Consider the following 27,304-nt stretch of genomic DNA (forward strand, 5'->3'; position numbering starts at 1 on the left):
GAGCCGATTTCGTGTATGAATATAGAAGCCCTATGACTACAACTACCATAATTTGAATTGTCATAAAATTATGAAATTATCGTACATTATGGGATTTTTTTTCATTATTGATCATACATCGTACAGAGGTCAAAATTATTGTACAAATACGATAATTATCGTACGTCTGGCAACACTGCAACCATGACCTGAGGATACCTGTTTCGGCACAGTGCCACCTAGTGGTCAGGAGATATGATGAAATTGATATTTTTTGCTTATAACTTCTGAATGGTTTGGCCAAAAACCAAGACCAAGACTCTCTCTTTAGATTTGGTGCAGCATACCAAGTTAATCTATACCTAATTTTCCCACGTTGGCCATTTTGAATTTAGATGTAAAATGCTATATTTTACGAATGCATTAGCGTATCATTACAAAACTCGGTATATGTTTTCGGCACCATGCCCTGAAGGTATTCAAAACGTTTCGACCTTGTGCCGTGCCCCCTCAGATTTCTGAGCCAAGTGGATTTTGAATGCAGCTTCCAAAAGACAAAAAAATAGCCGAATATTTTCTATATTTGATACAATCACACCAGCGTGATTAAATCGTTCAGCGCATCATATCATCATCTGCTAAATTCAAATCTGCGTTCGCTGGTTGGCACTGAGCCAGCACTGCACATTAACCAATCACACACGATGCTGTTGAGTTTATGAATGCAATGGCCAATCAGAGGTACTCTGATGAGTCATCGCTAAAATGCCGGTGTTTTCTTCACTCGCTCGCTGCTTGAATACCTCTTTCTGGCGAATTCTTTAGTTAGAAACAACAAAGTGCAGATGTGTGTATGAATCGGTAAGATATTAATTTCACAGTGTAAACAGCTTCAGTGATTTTAACAGGAGTTTTTGAGAGTGCTTGAACTCTAGACTGTCAGTGAAAATGTTTTTTGATAATGTAAATGTTCTTTGCTCTTTTTCTGTACAATGAAAGCACGTCGGCGTTGCTTGATTGGTGACCAATGCAAGAGAGAACAAAACAAAACGCCGAACACTAATTAGAAGCACAAAACGAGGATTTATAAAGAAAAATGTCAGAGGATTTCGAAATAAACTAAGAGGAGACTGGTTTTCCTTTGCTAAAGTAAGGAAACTGCTTCCTAGCAGACCTCAGAGGCGCGCTCACTGCTGCGTCATCCGCTGGTCCGTTTATGACAGATACCGGAAGTGAGAGAAAAGTGTTTATTACGTTTGAAATATGGATATTTTTCTTACAAAAACGCATGGATTCGCTACAGGAGGCCTTCGGAGCCTTGTGCGGCACGTTTTATTATGGATGTGCGCACTTTATTTGACGACTTGTGGACTGTTCAACTGCAACACCCGCATACTGCAATGATAGAGCTTGGTATAACTCCGACTGGATTCGTCTGAAAGAAGAAAGTCATATACACCTAGGATGCTTCGAGGGTGAGTAAAACACAGTCTAATTTTCACTTTTGGGTGAAATAACCCTTTAAGTAAACCGGTTTTTATGCATAGTTAATACTACATTATTAGGCTACTTTGACCATCGCCCACTATAGATCAACTAACATAATCTATAAAGTGGCGCGCTCGCTGCGCTTACGTCATACGCCTTCCGCCGGCATGTTTAATTATGATTGCACGCGCTTTTTTTGACGACTTGTGGACTGTTCAACTGCAACACCCGCATACTGCAATGATAGAGCTTGGAATAGCCAGGACCATTTTTAATATAACTCCGACTGGATTCGTCTGAAAGAAGAAAGTCATATACACCTAGGATGCTTCGAGGGTGAGTAAAACACAGTCTAATTTTCACTTTTGGGTGAAATAACCCTTTAAGTAAACCGGTTTTTATGCATAGTTAATACTACATTATTAGGCTACTTTGACCATCGCCCACTATAGATCAACTATGTGGTTTTAATTTCATGCCAACTTTAAGGTTCTTGAAGCCAAATTTAATTTAGTCTGTGCATTGTTGAATGTTTTGGTGTGGTTTGAGAGTGAAAAAAGATTTAAAAGTTTGATCTTTTCAACATAGAAAGTGATTGTGATGCGTTAGAAGACTTTGAATATACCAGTCAAGTCATATGGACTAATTTCATGCTACCTTTATGTACTTTTTGGAGCTTGAAAGTTCGGATCCCAATTATTTTTATGGACAAAAGGACTGCCTAAATATACAGGTGAAAAAAAGTGTCTCTACATTCTTCTTCTGCCTTGAAAAAGGTGTTGGTGACAAAAGCAGTACACAAACCTGCATGTATAGGCACAATTGAGAAAAGCTGATGCTACACTATGAGTGGTTTGCACACAGATCCTCGGAACCCAAGAAGTCTGAACAACTGAGCTCTATAAGTGTCCGACTGCGCACCGCAGATCTTTTCAGAATGTCTCCAATCTCCATCCATTTGTGAGCTCAGTCCCAGTGTAACTGTAAATCAGTGGAGTCCAAGAAATCAGATGAAAAGACTGCAGTCGGTGAGCAGATACCAGCAGGTCCTGGAATCGTAAGGTCCAACCATTCCATGTTGTCGAGACCTGCATCTTGTAGAGGGAGGGCGGAAGGCGGCGTGTCGGTGAAGGTCAGATCTGAAGTGTCCATTGGGGAGTGGGGCCGCTCCAGCAGCTGGTTTTTAAGCTCCTCCATCATTCTCAGGGTCCGTGGCTCAGCGTCCTCCAGCAGGGCCTCCAACTGGTTATCGGAGGCCAGAGCCACCAGGCTGGATGAAGGTGCTTGGGTTTGGTTGGGTGTGCGGGCAACATGTATCTGCGGGGGAGGACGAGACAGCACCGTGTTGATGGGCAGGGTGGTGATGTTTGCTGTCACTGGAAGAAGTTTGTCCAGAGAAGGATCCTGTCTAGATAGAGGGGATATTTCTGGGAAAGCACAAAAAACGGTTTAGTTATAGAAACCTATTGTAGCTGAAATCAAAGAGCTGTTTGGTCTTTTCTCACCTCCACTCTCGATCAAAACGTCAAACAAATCGTCCATGTGCTGACTGGTAGCAGTAGGAACCTTTATGGAAGAATACAAGGTATTAAGACAACAGAAAGTGTTCAAAATAGATGACAAAGTATGTAATATTAGTACTGTGCCATTCAAATGGAGTTCGAAATATTTGAATTCTGAGCACATGAATGACAGAGATAAATCGTATTTATGATAGGGAATGTCTGTTAACCTAAATCCCAGAGCATTCTTCGGTTTTTATGCATATATCAGGGTATGCGTACAGTATATATGCCATAAATTTCATCATCAACATATTTTCCAACGGAGTACTCTGTATTCTTGCACTAATTCATCTGTCCACAAGGTGGCACCACTATTGTTTCATTTTTGAAAAAGAAATGGAAAAGACAGAACCACAAATAAGTGTCCGACTGCGCACCGCAGATCTTTTCAGAATGTCTCCAATCTCCATCCATTTGTGAGCTCAGTCCCAGTGTAACTGTAAATCAGTGGAGTCCAAGAAATCATACAAAGGAAAAAAATAAAAATAAAACAAGAACATAAGTGCTATATAAGTGCTCAAAAATAATGAGTGCATGATGCCCCTGTCAAAAAGTATAATACAATGTCAAAAAACTAATCGCTTTTGATTAGTCTTGCCTATTGTTTATTGCTTTTTTTTTTTTTTTTTTTTTATTTAGTTATGGAGATCAGTTGGAAGCTGTATTTTCAAACTTTGAAGTATTGCTAATACAAGCCATTTTCTGCTACTGCTAGACATTTACATTGGGAAAACATGGACATATTGTGTTCCCTTCAATTTATTCCTTAAAAGTTTCTTTACTTCGTCTTAAAAAGTCTTAAATTCACCTTTATAAAATCTGCAGAAACCCTGGCAATACTTTGTCACCAAATGCCTGATTCTGTTTGAAGTATGTAGTAGAGTACGAGTTCTTCAGCTGATTAAAAGCAATTCTAAATTATTTTAGCTTGTTTTGTAGGTTATAAATTGCAAACTTGTCTTTGAGATATATTGTCTTTGCTAAATTGTCAAATGATAAGTCTATTTATTGTGTTGTTAGCTTTCTTTGTATCATAAGTAAGGTTATGTGGGGCCTTTGGAAGGCCAAACAAGTACATTTCAATGGTTTCAAATACAGAAACATTTTAATGATAAAAGGCTGTATATACAATAAAGATATGTACAAAGATAACCTCAAAACATTATTTACAGTTGCACAAATACATTTGTATAAAATGTATATTGTAAAAATATATACACCGTGCAAAATATGAGGCATACAATCAACATCACACTTCAAAGGGTCAGTAAAATTTCAAATAGTTCTCCTCTTTACCTCTTCATAACAGAGCAATTACTTAGATAGGCATGTTGTAAAAAAAACAGGCACACAACTCCTAATAGTCTTTACAGGTTTACAGGTCTTGCGATAGGATTTTACTCCACCGCAGGTCTTATTTTACACTAAAAAATATATATAGAGCCATAAAACGTGATAAAAATATATGTGAGAACTGCATAAATGCAGAAAAATTGTATGTTTTTGGGTCTCTGATAGAGACAGAACTATGGAATCCCTTTAAAAATTACATTTCTAAATATAGAAATACATTCTTTTTGACAACATGTTTGGATAAGGAACTGATTGTCAATGAGTTCAGTCCGAGGTCAAGTAAGTGCACTATTTGGCATGTCTGGCATATTTTCACATAGTGTCTAAAGAGAAATCTGCTATTTCATCTGCCAAACACTGAAGAAAAACATTTCATAGTGAAACATCTGAAGGGAGTGGTGATAAGAAATTCATTCAGCTGTCTGTTTCAAAACGTTCCAGCAGATGTGACTACAATGTCACATTTTATAGAAAAATAATCTAAAAGACAATTTGACTGAAAACGAACCCATTCTTGCAAATAACTGAGTAGATGAGGTTTAGGTACATTAACAAAGGCAAATGACCTGCCAGCTATCTGTATTTCAGTGGTTATAAAGAAAGAAGCTCAAATTCTGTGAAATATACTGAATCTGGGCCTCAGCAGTTTAACTGCATCCAAAACAAACATCTACTGTACAGCAGTAAAGAGTCTGACCACTCAAAACGCAGCTGCTCTCTGATGTAATTCTGATCGCCTCATCTGAATATGGAAATTTCACTTGACCAAAGAAACAACACTAAACAGGACCAGACACGCAACAGTGGCAGTTCAGAATGCAAGAGCTGAATATCTCTAGCTCTACTCTTTTGATAGGGATAATAATGGCCCCTAGTCAGGCATTTGTGTGCCTATCTCCCTCCCTCTCTTTGGCCCCATGTGGGATTGGTAAACAAACTCGCTCTGGCCTTTTCCCAGTCCATGCACTGGATGATTTCGAATGTTTAGAAATTGAATGCTATTATTTAGCTGCCACAATTTCAAGTACCCTAATGCAACGATTAACAGCTCATTGACCATGGCAGGTGGTAGTGAATGGACATAAGCCATTAAACAGGTTCCTTCAATGAAGATGACATCACATTTGTAACAATTACCATGGCACAATTTTTCCATCACAAATGTCTGACAATCGCAAACTCTGTAGTTAAATATCAATATTTACTCACCTTCCATGTTGTTCCAAACTTGGATGCTTTTTCTTCTCGAGACAGCACCGTGTTGATGGGCAGGGTGGTGATGTTTGCTGTCACTGGAAGAAGTTTGTCCAGAGAAGGATCCTGTCTAGATAGAGGGGATATTTCTGGGAAAGCAAAGAAAATGGTTTAGTTCTACAAATCTAGCTGAAATCAAAGACCCGTTTTGACTTTTCTCACCTCCACTCTCGATCAAAACATCAAACAAATCGTCCATGTGCTGACTGGTAGCAGTGGGAACCTTTATGGAAGAATACAAGGTATTAAGACAACAGAAAGTGTTCAAAATAGATGACAAAGTATGTAATATTAGTACTGTGCCATTCAAATGGAGTTCGAAATATTTGAATTCTGAGCACATGAATGACAGAGATAAATCGTATTTATGATAGGGAATGTCTGTTAACCTAAATCCCAGAGCATTCTTCGGTTTTTATGCATATATCAGGGTATGCGTACAGTATATATGCCATAAATTTCATCATCAACATATTTTCCAACGGAGTACTCTGTATTCTTGCACTAATTCATCTGTCCACAAGGTGGCACCACTATTGTTTCATTTTTGAAAAAGAAATGGAAAAGACAGAACCACAACAACAAACTACTAGAGACATTAACAACAAAAGACACCAGCGTTGACGAGCAGGTTAAGAAATACCCGCAACTCTTAGTTTAAATGAGTACAAAGACATTTTTATTAGTCATAACTTCTGGAGAGAAATGTTGCAGACATTGAATAAAGATTAAACTTTTGAGTGCTCACGTGTTCGAGTGCTATCAAGTAGTGCATACTTCGAAAGGCTATCTGTTCAGCTGTCAAAACTGAAGTATACTTTGGGCTTAACTTTAAATTACCTGCACTGTGGCTTGTAGACCTCTGGTCTGTTTGACGGCCTCCTCGTAACGGGGTGGGTCTTTGCTCTTTGGGCTATGGTGATTGGGGAACGTCAATGGCTGGAAGATATAGTTGAGCTGACAGGGCGAGGGAGGCTGAACAAAACATATAATTTTCAAACTGTGTAATAGCCGGCCCTTGTGGCAAAACTGAGTAAGCAATGTGTGCTTGTATTGCGTTACGAGTTCTAAACCATTTTTTGAGCTCGTTAAAGCTTGAAAAGTAGCTTGTGCTAGCTAGGAGAATTTGTGTTCATGTACTTGCATATGCAACAGAGGTCAGCTTGTCTTACTTTGTTAATGGGTCCATTTGTGTGTCTGGGTGAGTTGTTGAGAAAGCACTGGGGCATGTCTGTCATGGGCTGGTTCTGGTGCTGCCTGTACTCAAACCCAGAAGACGAGCTTCCACACATGGGTAAAGCCTGTAAAACGCAAGGAAGGCAGCTTTAGGCCCAGTACGTGGTGTAAGAAATATCAGTGTGTAAACACAGGCCTTTTGTTCTCGAACCAACTCTGTCTTAGTGATAAGTGCTCTTTCTGATTTTCTCTGTGCTCTCCATTTCTTTCACCTATTTAGTCATGTCTGTGTTTGATGTTGTTAAGAGGGTAATGTATCACCTGAACTCAACTGCTATTGCCAGGACAACATCAGAGATAAGCACAGAACACATTGCACGCCTCAGAAAGGCTTTCCATTTCAACCTACGTGCCAAATCAGAGAGAAATGCGTCTGGGCCTTGTCATCACAATAGTGAGCTGAACGGGATTTATGAAGTGCGGGAACATTAAAAGCAAGAGGAAAGGTCAAGATCTACAAGTACCCTAAAGTATACAAGAATAACAACACAACTCAGATCATATGGTGTATTACTTTGCAGTAAAATAAAAGCATTAATACAACAATTACAAAGTAAAATATTATTTGTGATTTGTGGTGTCTTTTCAATTAAAATTGTGCATAATGGATATCGTAATTACCTTGTATGTCTACAGTAGCTCATATAATTAGTGCCAGCTGTGATGTTGCCCTGCGTCTGGGCCGAAAAGTTGCACTTGAACACGACGCAAAGACTATAGCCAATGTTCAACAAGCACATATGTTCTGAGCCTGCTAAAGAGGAAATTACTCTCCATGCCAGCAGATGGCAGCAATCTGTATTAGTCATTCCAAAAGGGAAACCTGAAGAGCTGGGACGGTGAATATACAAACCACATACCAAGTCTCCCGTTTGCTTGTGTTCATCACTTCCATTTTTCTTCTTGTTCGCCAATGCAGAGTTCACACTGCACGATTTTTAAAGACGTCGGATCATTGCCTGTCTGGAGTACCATCAAGTTGTTGTTGTGTGCACACTACACGACGGGGGGTCACACATTACACAACTTTTCAATAGCAAGAATCGCAGACAACTCTGCCTTGTCTACTGTTTCACAACCAAACACACGCGAGAATTGATACGTAAGATCACGCGAGAGGCAGGCATTCTCACACGAGCATGGATTTATTCCTGTCAAAAACGGTTGCCCGCAAAAAACCTGCAATCCAAGTTGTCTGTACACTTATTTGCAGTGAAAAAATAAAAAATAAACAAAGACGTATATGAAGGAGAAAATGGTTGCTTGCTGATGTTCTCTTGCAGGTCTATTATGACTCCTCCCCCTGAACTTTCCCTTGCCCCGTATCTTGCTCTCTCATTGGCTGTAGGTAGTCGCCAAAGTAATTTCCAGTCAAAACAGATTTTACACTGCAATGTGTGTGAATCACTGACAGGTCCAAATATTTAGCATGCCAAAAATCTCACAGGCATCAGTGACGCATCGGCACTTCTCTCAGATCGCATCTTTGATAACACTACGTGACTGCCACTCGCATGAACGAACACCGATTTGTCAGCGAGTGAAAATCAGGTCTAAAATCGTGCAGTGTGAACCCAGCATAAGCTGAACAGCCAATCTGAATGTTCTCACACTAATGGACTATGCTACAAATTCAACATGCTCAATCGGCCGAAAAGCTGCTCAATGACAGCCTGACACTGGCCCCAGATGGACTGTCAGCTTGGTGTATCATGTTCTTTACCATGCAGTTGTTAGGGTGTTCAAGGTGGTTGCAAAGACGTTGCTATAGAATTTTAAAGATGTTTATAGAGTGTTTGATAGTGCACTGCTATCCATGCAGTCGGTAGGGTGTTCTGAATGGATGGTTGTGTGTGTAAGTGGTTGCTTACTGGTCCAAATCAAAAGCACCCACCCCTAAACTTCTATAACTCTGTCTCTAGACATGGATATGGACCCCTCTTCAATGTCTTCAAGATTTCACCCATTTGATCATTCACTAGATGTAAATCACAAAGAAGAGGTTTGCTCACTTGAGGTGGAGATGGCGTCTGACTTGAATGCTGTTGTAACATTGTGTTGTTGGACGTCTGTGTTTGCAGAAGTGGTGTTTGTATTATGCTGGGCAATGTTGGTTGGAGAATGGTCTGCACCTGCAAAAAGTATAAGAAATTGCAATTTTATACATTTTCTTCACTGTAAATAGAACTGGAATATCATGAATGTTAAGAGACCTGTGTGCTGATGGGGTTGTTGGGCCGGCTGATAGGCAGCAGGATTTGTGTGGCAGGCTGAGTGTTAATCAGTGTCTTCTGATGCAGCACTTGTGGGACTTGATGGGTGTTGATATAGAACTGCTGGACTGGGGTGTGGTGCAGCTGAGCATGTGGCTCTTCCTGTTTCACACCTGTAGTTTGTGGCAGGGGACTCTGCTTGGAGTTGCAGCTCTGCCCTCCGCCCTGCTGACTCCTTTTCTCTACCTCCAGCTGCATCTTCAGCTCCTCCACCAGCCGCTGCTCCTGCTCCAGCTTACGCATGAGTTCCTCAATCTGACACTCCTTCTCGTGAAGGCGCTGGTCTTTTTCGGACACCTTGATGTCCATGGTCATGTCTTCAGGTGTGGGTTTGAGGGGTGAAGTGCCTGCTGGTGGATGGACTGGAGACAACATGCATAGAGCTTTGGTGGGACTGTCTCTGCTGTCCTCCATACTGATGTAGGAGGCCTCTGACTGCTCAGGAGAAATGGGGGGAGTTGTGCTCATGCTGTCAGGCTGTAGAGGAGCTTTGGAGATGTTTGTATCCATGGTTGTAGCAGATTGAGAGCTCTCCTGGTGGGCTTTAAGCCTTTCTATGAGATCTGTCTTTGTGCCGGACACAGGGAGTCCACGCAATTTCAACTCCATCTTAAGCTCAGCCACCTAGAGGACCAAAGAACAGCTGTACCTCTGCATACTTATGTATTCTAGGAGCAGGAAATAAATAAGCATATTACCCACCTTCATCTCATCTAGGTTGGTAGGCAGCGACCCGGTTTTACGACCGGTCACAGTGTTGTTGGGATGTGAAGGAGCCGCATTGGGCAGAGATACCATAATGGGAGTGGGAAGACAAGGGCTGGTGCTTAGGTTGATGTTGGGGCAGCTGTTCTGAATCTCAGCTACTGGCCTGTAGAGGAGTATGAGGGATTTTAAATGCAACGGGAGCTTCCTGTTCCCTCATTATTCACAATAAACAGCTTTTCTACACAATAGAAGCAGAGGTCTATCTTGCGGCAACAGGAGCCAAAATGGGAAATAATGTGAGGAACTGCCGTACCACGGCTGGGGTGATGACAGGTCTGTTAGACAAGATTAATAGGTGAAACCATTATTTAGAGGCAATCGCTCATAGCACACAACATTCACATTCTTTTCTGAGTTGCATACTTCTGCTGCAAAGCAATCAGGCTCACAGTAAATCCTTTTAGTGTCAAGAGCGGAAACTGATATATCAGAATAATATGCAATTGCACTGGTCCGTAACCAATGACTCAACTGAGATGACATTACACAAGGGGAACTAGCATTATGTTTTTATGTCATGTGCACAAAGTGCCAGTGTTCCCCAAGGCATTGAACTCTATAAAGCGAAGTGCCAACTACAGAGTTACTTAGGTTATGTGCAATGTTGTAACATGAAACTTTTGACAAGTTGATGCACAGCACGTTTTATGGCTATTTTTGTATATATTGGAAAAATATATAGCATTCCATTCCCTGCTCAATATTCTCCTCCAAAATAATGTGCAAATTGAAGGCTATACAAAACAAATATAAATGTATAATTGTAGGCTATGCTACACATTAATGTGCATAAAAGCATACAGCTTAAATCAGTAAATATTCACAATAATAATAATAATAATACAAGAGGTATAATGTTCTGCAAGAACACATATTCATTCTTCTGAACACATTACTGACATTTATTTATTCTATGAATATAATGGACTTCTCATGTCTCTCATAAAAATTGTATTGTGTTAAAATATGATTTCACTTAAAGTTTTAATTAAAATCAATATAAAGCTAAATTAACAACAAAATATTTTGTCAAAATTAATTTAATATTTTAGTCAAAATTATATTATCAGTCTGCTTGATGTGCATTCAAGACTTTTTGCAAAATGCAAATACTCAATTTGCAACATTTACAATTGCAAAATGAAGCTATAAAATGTAAGTTATGTATTGGAGTAATACACTTCTCAAGCGCATTAAACAGCACACACATCTAGCATCAAATAAAGTTGCCTTGTGCTTTGGATAGCTTGAGCTGTCCACTTTTCTTCCAGCAAAGTATTTGTCCCCCCAAAAATTTGTTTTTCATTAAGTTTACCAAATAATCAATAATGAAATTTGTTCCTGTGTGTCTAGAATCTAGATACAAACAAAATATGACATTCAGAGATAGTCATGTTGTATCATTATATTATATATTAATTTCAACTAGCCTAGTTCTCTTGCTAACAGAGGTGTCAGCACTCTGAGAATACCAGGAGCTCAGAGATTTGTGGGCAAAACTGAATAGGTGGGACTTGTATGAACATCTACCTAAAATTACAGGAAGAGGAAACAGGATGCGTGGAGGGACATGACCCTCATTGTTCCTAAATATTGAGTCACAGGATACACATGAAAATGGTTTGGCTTCTGAGGAAGGGAGTTGAAAGTCATCAGGATGTAATAACACACCATTTCAAGCTGGCTTGTGTGAGCAGGTTCCCGAAGCACCACTGGGAGAGTAGTGAGTGACCCTCTGTCATGGAGTAAATATGCGGAGTATGCTTTGAAGGCATGGATTATGATAAATGCACAAGTTATTGCCTGACTCCTGTTTCTATGTTCCCAGCTTCAGTTTGTTCTTCTCCGCATTATGAGTGTGAATGTTTCATTTAACCTCCAATTGAAGACAGAAGACAGCTGCTAGCACTTCTAGCTCTGCATCTGCTGCTCTTCTGAAACTAACTTTGCCTAAGGTACCTTTGACAAGTCATTCTAAACAAGCTGTTTAGAGTGACAAACAACAGCTCTACTATTTTCCTGTCTTTACACTGTGGTACACTTTTTAAATTTTTTTAAAATTTTTTTACAAAAGATTTATACTACTGTTCAAATGTTTAGGGTCAGTACAATTAAAAAAAAAGATATTAATACTTTTATTCAGCAAGGATGCATTAAATTGATCAAAAGTGAAAGTAAAGATGCTTATAATAAATGCTGTTCTTTTCACAGTGTCCACAAAAATATTAAGCAGCACAATGGTTTCCGAGTCTCCGGAGTTGCGTTTCATTTGGAGCCCGAGTCAGCGCAGTAGTGATCATGAGGTGGAGCCGCGGTATCAAAGTCCCGCCCAAACTCCCGCAGACCCAATCGCAAGCTGGCGATCCTGCGCAATTCTCAAAACACCCACAAGATGGCGGCGTTTATCGGTGAATCCGATATTACAAAACCGATATCCGATTATGGTAAAATGCTTAAATATCGGGAAAAATATCGGTAAATCGATATATCAGTCGATCTCTATTGGCAATAACTCTTTAGCATCAGATTTAAAATCTATTTTCAGCTTAGTTTTTTTTTTTTTTAGTTTATGTCTGACTGTAATGCAGCATGATCACTTTATTCCCTCTTTCACAGTCAGTATGCTATATTTCATTATCTAGCTGGAGTTGCTATTTTGAAATTAGCCAGTAATACTATGAGTCACTGACCATTATCTCAGAGGAGAAAATAAACATTGGCAGGAAATGACATCACTGTGGTTAGGAAATATGGTTTACCTTCACAAGGGTGGGTGCTGGCTTTGTGGGAGTAGCAGCAGTGACTAGCTGAGTGGCAGTCATTACTCGGCCATCTTCTGCTGATGTTCTGTTCAGGAAGTCTGGACTCTGGGTTGTAGGTGGACACAATTGAGATAAAAAGAGATTAAAAGTCATATGGCAATGAGAAGCGACAGAGGTGTATAAATCTAACCAGCAACACAAGGCTGATGTCTGGATAATTTGTAGAGAAAACATAGATGTAGACACTACTTGGCTCTTCTGGAGAGCTTTGTCAGTGAATTATCACTTCATGTGCTTTAATGAAAGCATTCTCTGTCAAACCTTTTTTTTTTATCATAAGCTAACTGTAAATATTAGAACTGAATATACCTGAACCAGTTATCAGTCTGGATGTGAAACTAGGGACTGTTAAGATGCTGACCTGGAGTTTGGAGCCAGTCGGAGGCGAAACAGAGGATGGATCAGGCAGTCTGGCTTCTACAGGAGAACATGCAGAGCCTTGAGACTCATGACTAGCTGGCTGCTCTGGAGACAGAGCTTCACTGCTGTCCTCATTGAAGTTATAAACATCCAGTCCTCCAACTGCAGTGTCCAAAACAAAACCAACACAAAATAAAAACCCAAACAAACAAGCAACAAACCCACAAAACAAAACAAATTAGTGATAGTGATTTAATTTCCATGTAAATTCCAGTAAATCTGATGATTAAGCGTGAAGATAATACAATATTTCATTGTTTTTACCAATGTCAACAGGCAGAATGTTCTTCTCCACCAGTTCCATTGGTCCAGGCCTCTGTGCAATCTTCTCATTGAGGTCATCTGCTAGACGTGCCCTCTTTAGTTTCATCTGAGTGGCTTGCAAAGAAGGCTCTGCATGGGTTTCTGAAATACATAGAACAACTTCAGACCATACTAAAGATGCATGATAAATTAAGTATCGAGGATGTGAAACAAAAGACTCTGACAATGCTTTTAAGAGCTAAAAATCACATCTGTTTGTTCAGATGCGTACCTTGTAAAATGTGCATTCGAACAAGTTCAGCGCGGTCAGGTCTGCTGCGGATTTTATGCTTCAGGAAATTCACAGTCTGTATATGATGACAATGCAATATATATGAATTGAGTAAATGAATTAAGAATTTGTGTAAAATACATCTCAACATGTTATTGTTCTCATAGCACTCTAGTAACCGACAAATGTTGATTTCTAGAAAACAAAGTGGCTGATGGCCAACATAAAGTATAATATATTATGTAATTAATTAATTCAGTATAATAGATTAATGTAATCAAAACTTGAATTTCATTACGCAATCTCATGACTTTAGCACATTAAATGATGATACACAACACATTTAATAGTATTGTTGTGATTTTTCCATAACATTATATTACTAAACCGGTGTAAAGGCCAGTTCACTAATAATAGATATTGCAAAGTGTAGGAATGTTTCTGAGCGTTTGAGTTTTACCCTTGCCCTCTCCAGACTTCTGAGTTGCCCGTGAAAAGCTCCAGGTGTTTTCAGCGCTGGAAAGAAAAATATATTCAATGCCTTCATTTAAAAACAAGAAGTCAAATGACATTATATAATATATCCCATTATATAATACATCACGTCTATGTGGCACAAAGCTTTTTTTAAAACATTTTGCTGTGTTTAACTACTGTGTGCTAAAGAACTTATGCTTAAAGCAAAGTTCATGCAGTTATACCCTAAAGGAAAACCTAAGATTGTCTTATCTACTGAAGCTGAACTAGAAAGTCAGCATTTTGACCCACTTTAGAGAATGTGTGCTTGACAATTTATAAACTAAAACTATTTTGTTAGATTTATGCATAAAAGTCATAAAGTCAATCTGCCAATGGGTCAAGAAAAATAAAATTAATTCAAGATATATTCTCTGAAAACAAGTCTAATAATTTTATGTAATTTTCTTTTGAGTAAATCACATTTTAACCATTTTGGAATATTTTTTAAATATTTAAATTTTGTTTACATTTTTTTTTTACTTGAAGACCAAAATATTTATTACAAATATTTCATGTTTTCATAAACAAATACTGTACATCAAAGAAACATTTCTGCTAGGTGTATTTAAGTGGGTGTTGAACGGTCATCTGCATCCATGGTCAACAGGAAATGAGCACTCTGACAGTTGCCGTGGTTTGATTAGCAAAGGCAACTTTTGTTTACCCTGATTAGTCGTATATCACTAACCAAATGTGGCCTCTTAAGCAGTCTGCTGCACTAACAACAACACTTTCAGGAAAGTTATAATCCTGACTTTAATATGATTAAAGAATGCAAAATTTGGTCTTTGCGGCCATTAAGCATTGACTAAAGCCCGGGAGGTAACCACAGGTCTTGCTGTGCAAAAGTGCAGGCCCAGTCGCTGACTCACTCTTGTTACTCTTGGAGCTTGGACCATGACGTTAGGGGCCCTATACAGACGGCAAGCACTGAGAAAGCAGGACAGCTCCCGCTGTTTCAGACAGACATCAGTCACACCATTGTTCTATCTCTCCTTCCTTATCAGTTGGTATCCTCAACAGACGCTTTCTTTTATTAGAACTGCTCTCCTTACTAACATACATATCTTACTAAGTCCCCCCGCCGTCAAAAAAAACTGTGGCTGGAGGTAAATGTGTTCCACTTTATGAAGAATAAGTACAGTGTGTGTGCGCAGAGCTTAGGTGATAATGTGAGCGGCACTTGGTTAATGATGCTGGATTAGGAGTTAAAATAACAAGGAAGCAGATCATTTGACTAACATATTGTTTTGGTCTCAAAGGATTACTTCATGAAAGTCCACTGCATGTAGGCTGAATTTGTCTAAACATTAATAGTTGACATTTGAGCATTATGTTTCCATGAAGCAAGCATACTCACGTGGCATGATGCCCTGGTCTGCGAGCTGCTCGCGTGTGCGCCTCTGCTGGAGTCTTAACTGAAGCACTGTGGAGGAAGCAAAAACAGAAAAATTTAACTTTGGTGAGTTTCTACTTTTAATGCTTTCTGAGATGGTACTAAATACAGTCCAAAATAAGTCTTGACCTAATCAAGCATGACACCCAATCATTCATTATCAGATTCTTCATACAGTGTTCAGCAAAATGATTAATAAAAATAAAAATAATACAAAATAGGGTTATTATCATTAACTAAAACGATAAAAACTAAAATAAAATATAAAATAAAAATTATTTTATTTCAGCTAGTTGCCAAGATTTCTTATTTTCATTTAGTTTAACTTGATGTACTTGAATAACTAAAACTGAAATAAAAATGACTAAAAAAACTATATAGACTTTTAAAAACAAAAATGAATAATAATGACAAAAACAACAAAGTTAAAACTTTAACAAATTAACATGAATACAGAAAACATACAAATAAAAACTAATTCAAAATAATAAATTCTACAATAGTATCTCAATGATACTAAAATGATAGTACTGAACAACAACAACAACCAACCAAATAAATTAATAAATAAATATTTTCCCCCCTCCAAAGGCCAAATCCTAATGTGTGGTATTGACTTATTTATTCTCAAAGAATTACATTTTAACACGCTCGTAGTAAATGTAGAAATCAAAATTTGAATAGGCATGCATAATTTAAATAGTGAATAGTTGATAGTGGTAGTATTGCTCAATTATGGTGTTAAATTATTTTAGAACTTAAAGGGTTAGTTCACCCAAAAATGAAAATTAGGCTGTGTTTTACTCACCCCCGAGGCATCCTAGGTGTATATGACTTTCTTCTTTCAGACGAATCCAGTCGGAGTTATATAAAAAATTGTCCTGGCTATTCCAAGCTCTATCATTGCAGTCAGCGGGTGTTGCAGTGCTTCAGTCCAAAAGAAGTGAAATAAAAAGCACCCATCCATAAAAAAAAAAGTGTCTCACACGGCTCCGGGGGGTGAACAAAGTCCTCCTGTAGCGAATCGATGCGTTTTTGTAAGAAAAATAACCATATTTAAAACGTAATAATCAATTTAATCTAGCTTGCACTCACTGTTGTAAATGGAAGCAGCTCCGGGCGGATGACGTATGAGGTCGGTTTTGCGCATGCGCCTCTCAGAAGTGACAAACGCGGAAGCGCAGGGGAGAGATCAAAACAAAACAACGGTCACTAATTAGAAGTACAAAACGAGGATTTGTAAAGAACAATGTCGGAGGATTTCGATATTAGCCAAGAGAACACGGGTTTTCCTTTGCTAAAGTAAGGAAACTTTGCTTCCTTTGCTCCTGTTAACTAACGTTGGTTTTCACGAGACTCACCTGCACATGCGCAAAGCTGACCTCATACGTCATCAGCCCAGAGCTACTTCTGTGTACAACTGCTGGCGAAAGCTACATTAAAGTGATTATTACGTTTTGAATATGGATATTTTTCTTACAAAAACGCATCGATTCGCTACAGGAGGCGTTTGTTCACCCCCCCGGAGCCGTGTGAGACACTTTTTTTTATGGATGGGCGCTCTTTATTTCACTTTTTTTGGACTGAAGCACTGCAACACCCGCTGACAGCAACGATAGAGTTTGGAATAGCCAGGACAATTTTTAATATAACTCCGACTGGATTCGTCTGAAAGAAGAAAGTCATATACACCTAGGATGCCTCGAGGGTGAGTAAAACATAATTTTTGGGTGAACTAACCCTTTAATACTTAAATAATCCACCACATTTTCCCTTTCATTCAAAATGTTTCGGGGTTAAAGGTCAACCCAAGATTTGTACTTAAGTATAAGCAGTACAAAATCTCAACAGTTTTGACCTCAAAAGCAAACATACAACAGAATGCTGTTTATAAGAGAGATCAACAACAGAACGGTGTCCAAAGCACAAAATAATAAACACTGCAATAGTCCTATCAACTTCTCGAGGTGATGTCATCTGAAGCCTTGGCTTTGGATTTGCTGCCCTTAAAAAGCGAGATGCAAGGTGTTACCACTTTGGATGAGGAGGCACTGGTGCATTAACAACCAAGAACATTAAAAAGACAGTGAATGCCTGAGCGAAGGGGTAAAATTTGGGTTGTTATGCACAGCCTACTACATACACCCTGAATGCCATTTCACCATCCAACTACACGGCTCGATTTATACATTTCAAAACACACAAGCGTTGGTTCAAATGTTGGTTCAAGAGAATAACACCACTCCTCTGCAAAACATTTAAAGAGAAGAATGGCAGTTGATCGTGACAAATGGGACAGCGGAGCGTGGAACATGCCCAGCAGACCCCTGCTTCCACCCATCGTCGACACTGGGAGCACAGAGCCAATCTGATTGGCTGCAGAATGAGGCCTAGCACACCCAGTTCTGCTGAGGTCCCGGGAGAGCGACCACTCTGTCTGACTCACCCCTGCTAAAATAGACCCAACCGTTGTGAGAACAAGGCCTGGGAAACAGAAGAGTTTGGAAATGGCATTGGGGGTGGGGGGGGTACGTTGATTGGAACACTCCGTCCCGAATCATGTTTTCCATTATTATCTGTGCCAGAAGGTTCTCTGGTGGGTTTCAATATTAAAGTGGTTATCCATTACAAATCAAGATCCATGCCTCCACCAAGTGGCTTTTTCAAAATAATGTTCCGAGTGAAGCTTGATGGAAGCGTAATACCATAATCATCTTCAGGTCATTATGCCGGTACATGACATGCCTGCAGTCATCCCAGTGTTTGTTGAGATGATGTCATTCCTGATGTTCTCTGCTGAACCCTGACTGACCTTTATGTGGCTCCAGGCCACTCTCTCAATCTGTACAATAAACAAAAGGCAGCTTAGACCCTTGTATGTCTCACTTTTCGAAAACCCTCTCAAGATTCAATTTAAATCCAAAACCAAGCCTAAAGTTGATGTCACAATCACTGTTCGGCAATTTTTTGGGGGCAAAATCCAGTCATTTCAATAGGAATCCATGTGAAACGTCAAAAGTTTCCCCACACTAATTTCACAAGAAGTTTCAGGTTCAAGTTAATCAAATTTGCCGCTTTGACCAACGGAACGTTGTTTATTTTGAAAGTGACTTCTGTGTGAGTTGTGCTTCATAGACTACAGACAATGGACCTTTTCTGCCCCCAAAATTTTGCCAATTTGACCTCACCTTAACGCAACCAGATGTTACTATCGTAAATTAAATGAATGGGCTGTGTTATGGCTACCGAGTCTGACTAAAATGAAGCTGTTTAAAAAACACTCTGACATTGACCTGGGCTGTGTTTACATTACTGTTGTAAAAAATATTTCAGCAGCTCGACAGATGACTGTATGTTGGCACGGGTTTGAGATCTGATAAATGAATATATCATTTGGTTTACGGTTCACTGATGGGAACCATCCCAATGACCAATAACTCACTTGAAACTCTCACAAGTGAAGCCATATATTAATAACAGTGAAGGCTGCAGAGATATCGTCATGCATTTGAAAGTCTTATTGTTAAGAAACCTGTAAAGAGGTGTTACTCCCATAAGGCATTAAAAGCAGATAAACTTCTGTACAGGCACAGTTAGCCAGCTTAATGATTGACTGAATGGTGAGGCAATGTTTGGGGGTGAGTTTGAATGAAAACCTAGATGCTAATACAAAAAAAATATAATGAAACCAACATCAGACAGCTGAAAAACAACAACCCCCCTCACCATAACCAAACCTTTAGTCACTTTTTTCATGACATTATTAACGCTGTTAAGCTCATTTGATATGACAACAATTTATGTCCACTCCAGATCTTCTCAACATGTGTTCCAGTGATAATTACCAGCTGCCATGAGCTACACTCAGTTTTCCCAGTGTCTTTCACTCATGTTTAGCATCAACTTCCCCATTTTAATTCATGCTGACATGGAATTTGAAAAAGATTTCAAACTATTTGCATTTACCCCTGCAGACATTCAAGGTCTCCACTTCAAGGCAGGCCATGGAGCTGAGAGACGGATCGGAGAGTTGCCGTGTCTGGAGTCCCATGGATTGCTGCGAGAAATGAGGACCGAGGCAAAACGGCGAGATCTGGCAGGAAATTCCCCAGTGTATAGCTTGATTCCAGACCGTTCCCGACAAGTTCCTTCACCGGCTTTGTCTCTAGATTGCTTGTGTGAGTGTTTGTGGGTGTGTAGTTCTCAGCGAGAGTCAGCGCTCTCTGCAGTGCTTCAGCTCCGGCTCCGTCTCTGACTGACAAGAGGAGAGGCGGGACTACAGAGCTGCAACTGTTAACCCTCAACAGCACTGAACACTGGGTAAATACAATAGTTCAAAAGCGAACTTAATCTTAGACAATAAAGAGGAAGCCAATGCAAAAATATACACGTACATCCACAACTTCACATATTTCCATTGTATGCTACTTCAGTTTTAGCAGTGAGTAAATTAATTTGGTCCCTTTTTCCCCCTTGCAATCATGTTGTCATGGAACAAAAATGACAAAAACAACCAAGCAGCACCCCAGGGATATCTCTGTTTGTCTCTGTCACTTAGTGTTGACATAAACTATTCATATTCAGGGTTTACAGATGACAGTCAACATTTCATTCTTCTCATTTGTATTTCAGCAATCCGCCTTTCTAATAAAGCACTATGTGTCTGATGGGGATTCTAGCAAAAATGCCATTAAATTTCCTATCTACATCCAGGGATGTTTCTTTCATAGTAGTTAGAGATTAATATTGCACAGAGGGAAAGAAAATATTTAAACAAAGCCTATCTGAATCAGCCAAAGTGATTAAACACAATGGAACAGGAACGTCCCGGGGGAGGGGAATAGGGAATGTAGTCCTGTATGGTTTAGTCCATTAGGGATGTGCAAAACTACATATTTAGCAGGTGGGTTGCCTGAACAATTAAATGGTCCTAAAGCAGCCCTAAATAATTAAACAAGTTTCAGGTCACCTGACCCAGATCAGACTTAGAAAGTGTTTACATACGATGCATTCCTATTTTCAAAAACAGAGTGGATCAGAACACAAGTGTCTTGAGACACATTTTTAACCCCCTTAAAAATGTTTCTTTACTTTATCGCTTATTGTATTTGACATGTTTTAACTGCGTGACCCCAAAGCAAGTTATATTATTATTAACTTGGCACGCTATCTGAAAAATATAACCCTCAAGAGGACACTCAGAAAAATAAAATACTAAATAACTAAATAATTAAAAACAAAAATGCAAAACAAAAGCCAAAAACATCCATCTGCTTTCGAAGTGTCTGTGTTCTACAGGGAATTAATTTAAAAGCTTAACTTTTACAAAATTCTTTTACGGCGTAAACTCACTAAAAACATCAAACCTAAAACTTCAATAAATAAATAAATAAAACAAATCTATGAATTTAGATAAGTCTGTTGTTGGATGACATTATTGTGACACAGTGTCTAACCATAAAAATGGTATTTTAGCAACAATCCATCCAATGGAGTCTCATGTGAACAAACAGATCCAACCGAAGATTAGTGTGAAAACAGTCCATTTCCACTCAGTTGTAATGAGACAATACGAAGACTCATATATTAATATAATATTATAATGCGTAGGTCTCCAGATAACTTGTGGGAACATAGTCATAAATGTTTCAGTAGGGGAATTTGTGAACAGTGGTGACGTAAAGTTTCACTACAGCTAGATTGGTGGGTTGAAAAGAGGAAGGATGGGTACGGTCTGTCCTCCAGCCTGAGCAGGAACAACAGATCATGTTGATTCAGCCCAGCGCAACACACCCTCTTTGAGTTCATAATATCTTTAGGCAGCAGCGAGCAGGAATCAATTATGAGAAAATACAAGAAAAGAGTGTTCCTTTAAAAGGTATTTACTGGTGCAGTTATTCTGATAAATGACATTAACTCAAACTCATAACTTAGTATCTCGAAGCTGATAAAAAGCAGAAATTATGCCTTGTATTAGGATTTATTGCGAGTCTCTTTCAAGTTTATCATCTTATGCTGAATGTTATGAGGTAGTCTGTTGCACATTATGTTCTCATTAAGTACACCTTGTACCAGGATTGTAACCACATGACACTGAGGGTGGTGCCCCCCAAAATTCCTAACAGTGGTCGATCGGCATGGGTTTTCAAAGCCACCCGTCCCCTCACCCCACCACTCTTCAAAGATTTGCTTACATCTTTGCCTTGTACACATTTCTACCCTAGTGAAAAAAAAAGAAATGTATATATATATATATTCTAAAATGTATTTGAAATACATTTATTTTGTGCTATAAGTATACTACAAATACATTTACATATTTATGTGCTTAAGAAAAATACCCTGCAATTGTATTTTTGATATACTACATTGGTATACTTAAGGTCTGCTAAATTGGAACAACTAATTTTGTGCTTAATGCACTTTAATTGTGCGGAAGTAGTGCTGAGGTCCAACTATAGATCTACTCAAGTATATTTGATAGTGCTGAAGTGGAACTATTGCAAGTATACTTGAGGTACACTTTAAATATCTTGCATTTAAAGACTGATATTATAAAGAGATTATGCAATCCTTATTAATAGTGATATTAAAGTATATTTTAGGCATAATATTAAAATATGCATTGTGCAATAAATAAATACTTCAAATAAAGTTTAATTATAATTTTATATCACTAAGTCTTAAGTGAAATATCAATAAATATCTTAATGGATTTGAAGTATACTTAGAATGAATTAAATGTATTTTAAATAAATTATGGCGTAGGATTTTTTTTTTACTAGGGTATCTAGTGATGCATCAAAGTAGAGCACCTTGGCCTTGCCCTTAACCATAACCAAAAATCTTGGATACAAAATACAATATATACAATTAATTGGATATAACCAAACAAAATAAACAAGTAAAAAAAGACAGTTGCATTTGACAATTTCTGCTGTCTAAAGATGGTCACAAATCATGAGATTAAACACAATTGACAGCTATAATTTATGTTTCTCCTCCAGTTTATTTGGTGGCCTGTGGCATCAAACCCCCAATCTAATTATTTAAAAATAAATATATTATTTAAAATCCCCTGCACTAAAAACCAAGAAATCTTTGGCATGAGGACTTTTATGCACAACTAAGAAAATGGAAACACTAACTGAATTTGCAAAGTTGTTTGCATTTTGACAAAATATCTTACAAGTATTAAAAGAGTTGTAACAAGCACTGGATTAAAATAACTCCAGGCATTTGTAAGGGTCGGCAAATAAACAGGGTAATTCTGAGGTTGTGTTAATTATTGAAGTGTCTAAAAGAGTCACAGTTTCATGTCTATTTCAATGCAACAAGTCTGATAAACTGCTGATTGAACCAGTGTGAGATGAAGAAAATCCTGTAGTGGGATCAGAAATACACACATGCCTGGTGGGGTCTCGGTTTACTTCCCTTCTGCACTAAATTATACAGCAGCCCGAGGACACACTGACATTCTCAAGGGCAAGGATGTCCGTAGGGAGTGAGACATGAACTCTTTCTGCGGTCGGATAGATGTCAACATGCAGTTCGGAAAGGTTCACTGCCATTCCGCCCACTGGACCATGCCTTTAGTGCTTTCTTATTAGGGTTCATACCACAGTAAAACATTTCCAGAATGAAACTTTGGCCAGGATTGTGAAAGCCAGACGGAAGGAAAAGACGATAACATCAGAGTGACCAGCACTCAAAGAATTCAATGTCAACATCAAAGCGGCCAAATTTAAAGAGATAGTTAATTAAAAAATTTAAAAACTGTCATCATTTACTCACCTTCGTGTCATTACAAACCCTTTTGACTGACTTTCTTCCTTGGAGCACAAAAAGAGAAATTTTGAAGAATGCCCTGGTTGCTGTTTTCTAAGAAATAATAATAAATGGGGACTTGACTGGGGACTTTGGAAACAAATTAATTGGTTTTATGAACTGATAAACGGATTCACCAAAAAGAACAAAAAGACTCAAAAGAACGATTTGTTCATAGACGATAGTATTGTGTATCGACGATAGTCAGAGATATTGCCTGTGGCTGATGCCTTTGACAATAGCAAGACGATTATTATTATTATTATTATTATTATCATCAGACTAGTATTTTTATATCTCATTAATATTAGGACTTATTTGTTCCATCATGTCTTTATACGCGTGTTTACAGTGTTGCGCATTATAACCAATCACACACGATTCTGTTGAGTTTATGAATGCAATGGCCAATCAAAGGCGTACAGATGAGTCATCTCTGAAACACCAGAGTTTTGTTGAGTGCACGCTCGCTGACTGAATTCTGATCTCTCGCAAATTCTCTCATCATAAACAACAAAGTGCAGATGTACGTGTGATGTAAGTATAAGAGATTTATTCATCATACAGTGTAGATAGCTTCACTGATTATAACGGGAGTGTTTTTTAAAAGCTAGACTGAAGTCAGTGATGATGTTCTTTGATAATGTAAATGTTCTTTGCTCGTTTTCTGTAGCTGCTGTTTGAGTAACTAAGGAAATGTAAGCATTATAATTAGTAACTTACATTGTTTTTATTAAACAGTTATCATGTTAAGTACAAATTCATTCATATTACAAATGTTTTATGACGACATCCATATGCTACTTGACTAAAAGATATAATGTGTAGTTAATAGAGTACACTAACATTAGGCTGAACATGAACATGAAACTAAGGAAGTAAATAATTTAATAAATTAGCATGATAATATTGTGTATCGGCGATTTCACAGGCTGACGATAGGGTGATATGACTATGGAGCATATCACCCAACACTACATAAATCATACACTGCTATTTCTCTCATGAAGGCACTGGGAGGATGTTGCATAGAGTGGTTTTTATTTTACATTTTTTGAGCCTGAGAGCCCAAGTTCTCATTCGCTTATATATCGGCACCATACTGGTTACCCAATATTAGCGATTTTTCTAATGAATAATGTTGGAAATGCATAATTAAAATGAATGATTTCAATGTTATATTTGTATTTTTTGAAACAGTTTTTTTATTTATTTTTTTATTTAGACAACATTGGTGATGATCAAATTTTTTTTTTTTTATCAAAATGAAAAATAAAGTTTCAGTATTTAAATTTGGGTAATAGGGTACCTGTTGCTATTTATGCTGTTCAGAGTATAATTTTCTCAGGTGATAAATTAAACCAGTAGTACAGTTCTTCAACAATAAGCCGACTCTTTGATATTTCAGATGAACAAATTGTACATATTGCTATTCTATTAGTGCTGGGCGGTATACCGGTTCATACCGAATACCGGTGTTTATTTTTGTTATGATATGAATTTTTTAAATACCGCCATACTTATGCGTAACTCATACGTATGTCGCATAAACAACGTTCGGAACGCGACACTGTTTGAAAGGGGTTTCTCTTTTGAAAGGCTTTTCACTGTTGCACTGTGGTGAGGGAACAGCTGTATGTGTTACTAAGCGTGAAAGTAAGTCAATATACTGCAGTATTTCCTCTCTCAATCAGTAGAAAATATGGTTAACACCCGGTCATGCATAAAAAAAATACCGTCATGTACCGTGAAACCGGTATAATTATGAAAAATACCGTGATATAAATTTTTGGTCATACCGCCCAGCACTATATTCTATAATAATTTTTGGTCACAATCAATTGTTCATGCTGCTGACTTTTTTACCTGTTGTAGTTTACACAGTTGACACAGTCTAACAAGTCATCTGAGAAGTGTTCATTACTGTAAATATTACTTTTTTTTTAGACATGCCGAACCAATTTTTTTTTCTTCCTGTTTTGGATGATTATTTTTGATTGGCGAAATTATGGTGCATCACTAAACAAAACAGTAAAGAATTCTAACACCTGCCATTTATCTGTTACCAGCCATAAGATGAAAATAATTATCAGCTTATCTGTATTGTCCAGAATTTTACTTAATTGTAATTTTTTTTTAATTTTCTTTACTTTAAGTGGCCAAGATATTCTACAAAAATCAATCTTTTGTGTTCCACAAAAAAAAGAAAATCATAGAGCTTTGGAACATAATGAAGGTGTATAAAGAGTAAAATAAAGATTATTTTTTGAATGATCCCCTATTGTGAGCCAAGAACACTTTGGAAAAGAGTTAAAGGGAGCACTTAAGACATGATTACATGTTGGCATTCATATGCAATTCCTGTGTAATTCCCCACTTCTTACCGCAAACAAATTTCTCAACCCTCTGGCAGGCCTTTTTTTCTCAGTGTCAAATCAGGGTGGTAGTTTAATGGATTAGGAGGAAATAGGAGCTTGGGAGCAGAATTATGGCCTAAGGGCCTGACTAAATAGGCTCACTCACCATTCTTGCGCTCTTTAATGGGTGGAAGGCTCTGAGTGGGCTGCAGGGACAATTCCTCCAGGTCATGGGTCACCGCTTCGCTCCGTGGGCTCGGCACCAGTACCCCCAGTGCGCCCGATTTGCCCTCCACTCCCAGACTCTCCTGGGGCTCCATATCTCCTCGGGGAGGTGGGGGGGCTCTCCCTGGAAACTACCACAGCGGTACAGACGACTAGCGGGAATCTCGAACTACAGTCTGCCAGAGAGAGAGAGAGAGGGAGAGGGAGAGGGAGAGAGAAAAAAAAAGCTTTCAAGTGTTTTGCAGCCGTTATAAACATTAGAAAGCCCTAATGGAGCTGAACGTTGTTGTTGGGGTGTGGTGGCGAAACTAATTTACTTGTATGTGGTTGATTGTGAATAAACTTTAAATGGGCCAGAAATGCAGCTCAAAGGTTAATGTATCCATTTGTATCACACTGCTAATTTCCAGGACACATTTTGTTGTAAACTGGTGATGGTAAACTTAAGAAACACTCTTATTTCACAGAGCTTCCTTTAATAGCTTGATCAAAATCTGACCAGCCAACCCCCCAACCTTCAACTATCCACTCCAATGTATTTAATCAAATAAGTTGGATGGTCCTCCCAGTTAACCTATAGAGAAAGCTCTTAAATCCTTATGCTGATGTTTAAAAGTGCAAGTTGTATAAGTCTTGCTGTGGCTCCAATCCAAGACAAGTTATACGGGAGTGTATCCAGGCAGCACGTCAGGCCCAGCTGTTTAATGTGTTATTCTGACAGATGCTTTACATCTTGGTACATAGAAAGGCCACTTAGGACAACTTTGTAATATCTGCTCGATCTAATTTTGCAATGTACTGTACTGGAAATATATGTAACCACATTTCATGGTTCAGACATGGAGATTTACAAAACAAACATTGTAAATGACCACAGGGCTCCATAAAGTACAAGACACAGAATTCAAAACAAGTCACATCGCAAATTTATGATCAACATATCAGGAATACCTGTATGTATGTAGTTATGCTAAAAGTGATGTAGACTAGTGATGGATACTAGTCACTTACCCTAGTTAAATGGCCATAACTAAAATGTATATTGACCTGCCCTGTGGTTAAAGTTACGTTTACAATTTCAATGTCTATTAAAACTAAAAAAAATATATAAAACATTGTACTAATGCAAAGAAACTTTATTGGCTGGAGTTCTATTACTGGGATGCTGAACTTATAATTCTTAATTGCATTATTTCTAGCAATTCCAAGTCAAGAATACAAGGTTATAATATAATAACTGTAGCAACTCTAGATATATATTAAAGGGATAGTTGACCCAAAACAATG

At 38.3% G+C, this 27,304-nt stretch overlaps 1 protein-coding gene across 1 annotated transcript in view; it reads right to left on the reverse strand.

Annotated features, from left to right (window-relative positions):
* Positions 1–1,932: 1,932 nt before the first annotated feature.
* Positions 1,933–27,304, reverse strand: part of LOC107709138 (MKL/myocardin-like protein 2) — a 38,285-nt gene continuing 12,913 nt past the window's right edge. The window contains exons 3-18 of the mRNA XM_016513548.1: positions 25,959–26,193; positions 15,573–15,638; positions 14,154–14,209; positions 13,694–13,769; positions 13,423–13,563; positions 13,100–13,260; positions 12,662–12,783; positions 9,851–10,061; positions 9,089–9,772; positions 8,888–9,007; positions 6,812–6,940; positions 6,480–6,614; positions 5,802–5,862; positions 5,595–5,728; positions 2,973–3,216; positions 1,933–2,894 (exon numbers count right to left, since the gene is read on the reverse strand). Of these exons, the coding sequence (XP_016369034.1) occupies positions 2,434–2,894; positions 2,973–3,216; positions 5,595–5,728; positions 5,802–5,862; positions 6,480–6,614; positions 6,812–6,940; positions 8,888–9,007; positions 9,089–9,772; positions 9,851–10,061; positions 12,662–12,783; positions 13,100–13,260; positions 13,423–13,563; positions 13,694–13,769; positions 14,154–14,209; positions 15,573–15,638; positions 25,959–26,112 (2,955 nt within the window). The 5' untranslated portion in view covers positions 26,113–26,193 and the 3' untranslated portion in view covers positions 1,933–2,433. The remainder of the gene's footprint in view (positions 2,895–2,972; positions 3,217–5,594; positions 5,729–5,801; positions 5,863–6,479; positions 6,615–6,811; positions 6,941–8,887; positions 9,008–9,088; positions 9,773–9,850; positions 10,062–12,661; positions 12,784–13,099; positions 13,261–13,422; positions 13,564–13,693; positions 13,770–14,153; positions 14,210–15,572; positions 15,639–25,958; positions 26,194–27,304) is intronic.

This window comes from Sinocyclocheilus rhinocerous, unplaced genomic scaffold (genome assembly GCF_001515625.1).
Source record: "Sinocyclocheilus rhinocerous isolate Xijiao unplaced genomic scaffold, SAMN03320098_v1.1 scaffold5223, whole genome shotgun sequence".
Lineage (NCBI taxonomy): Eukaryota > Metazoa > Chordata > Actinopteri > Cypriniformes > Cyprinidae > Sinocyclocheilus > Sinocyclocheilus rhinocerous.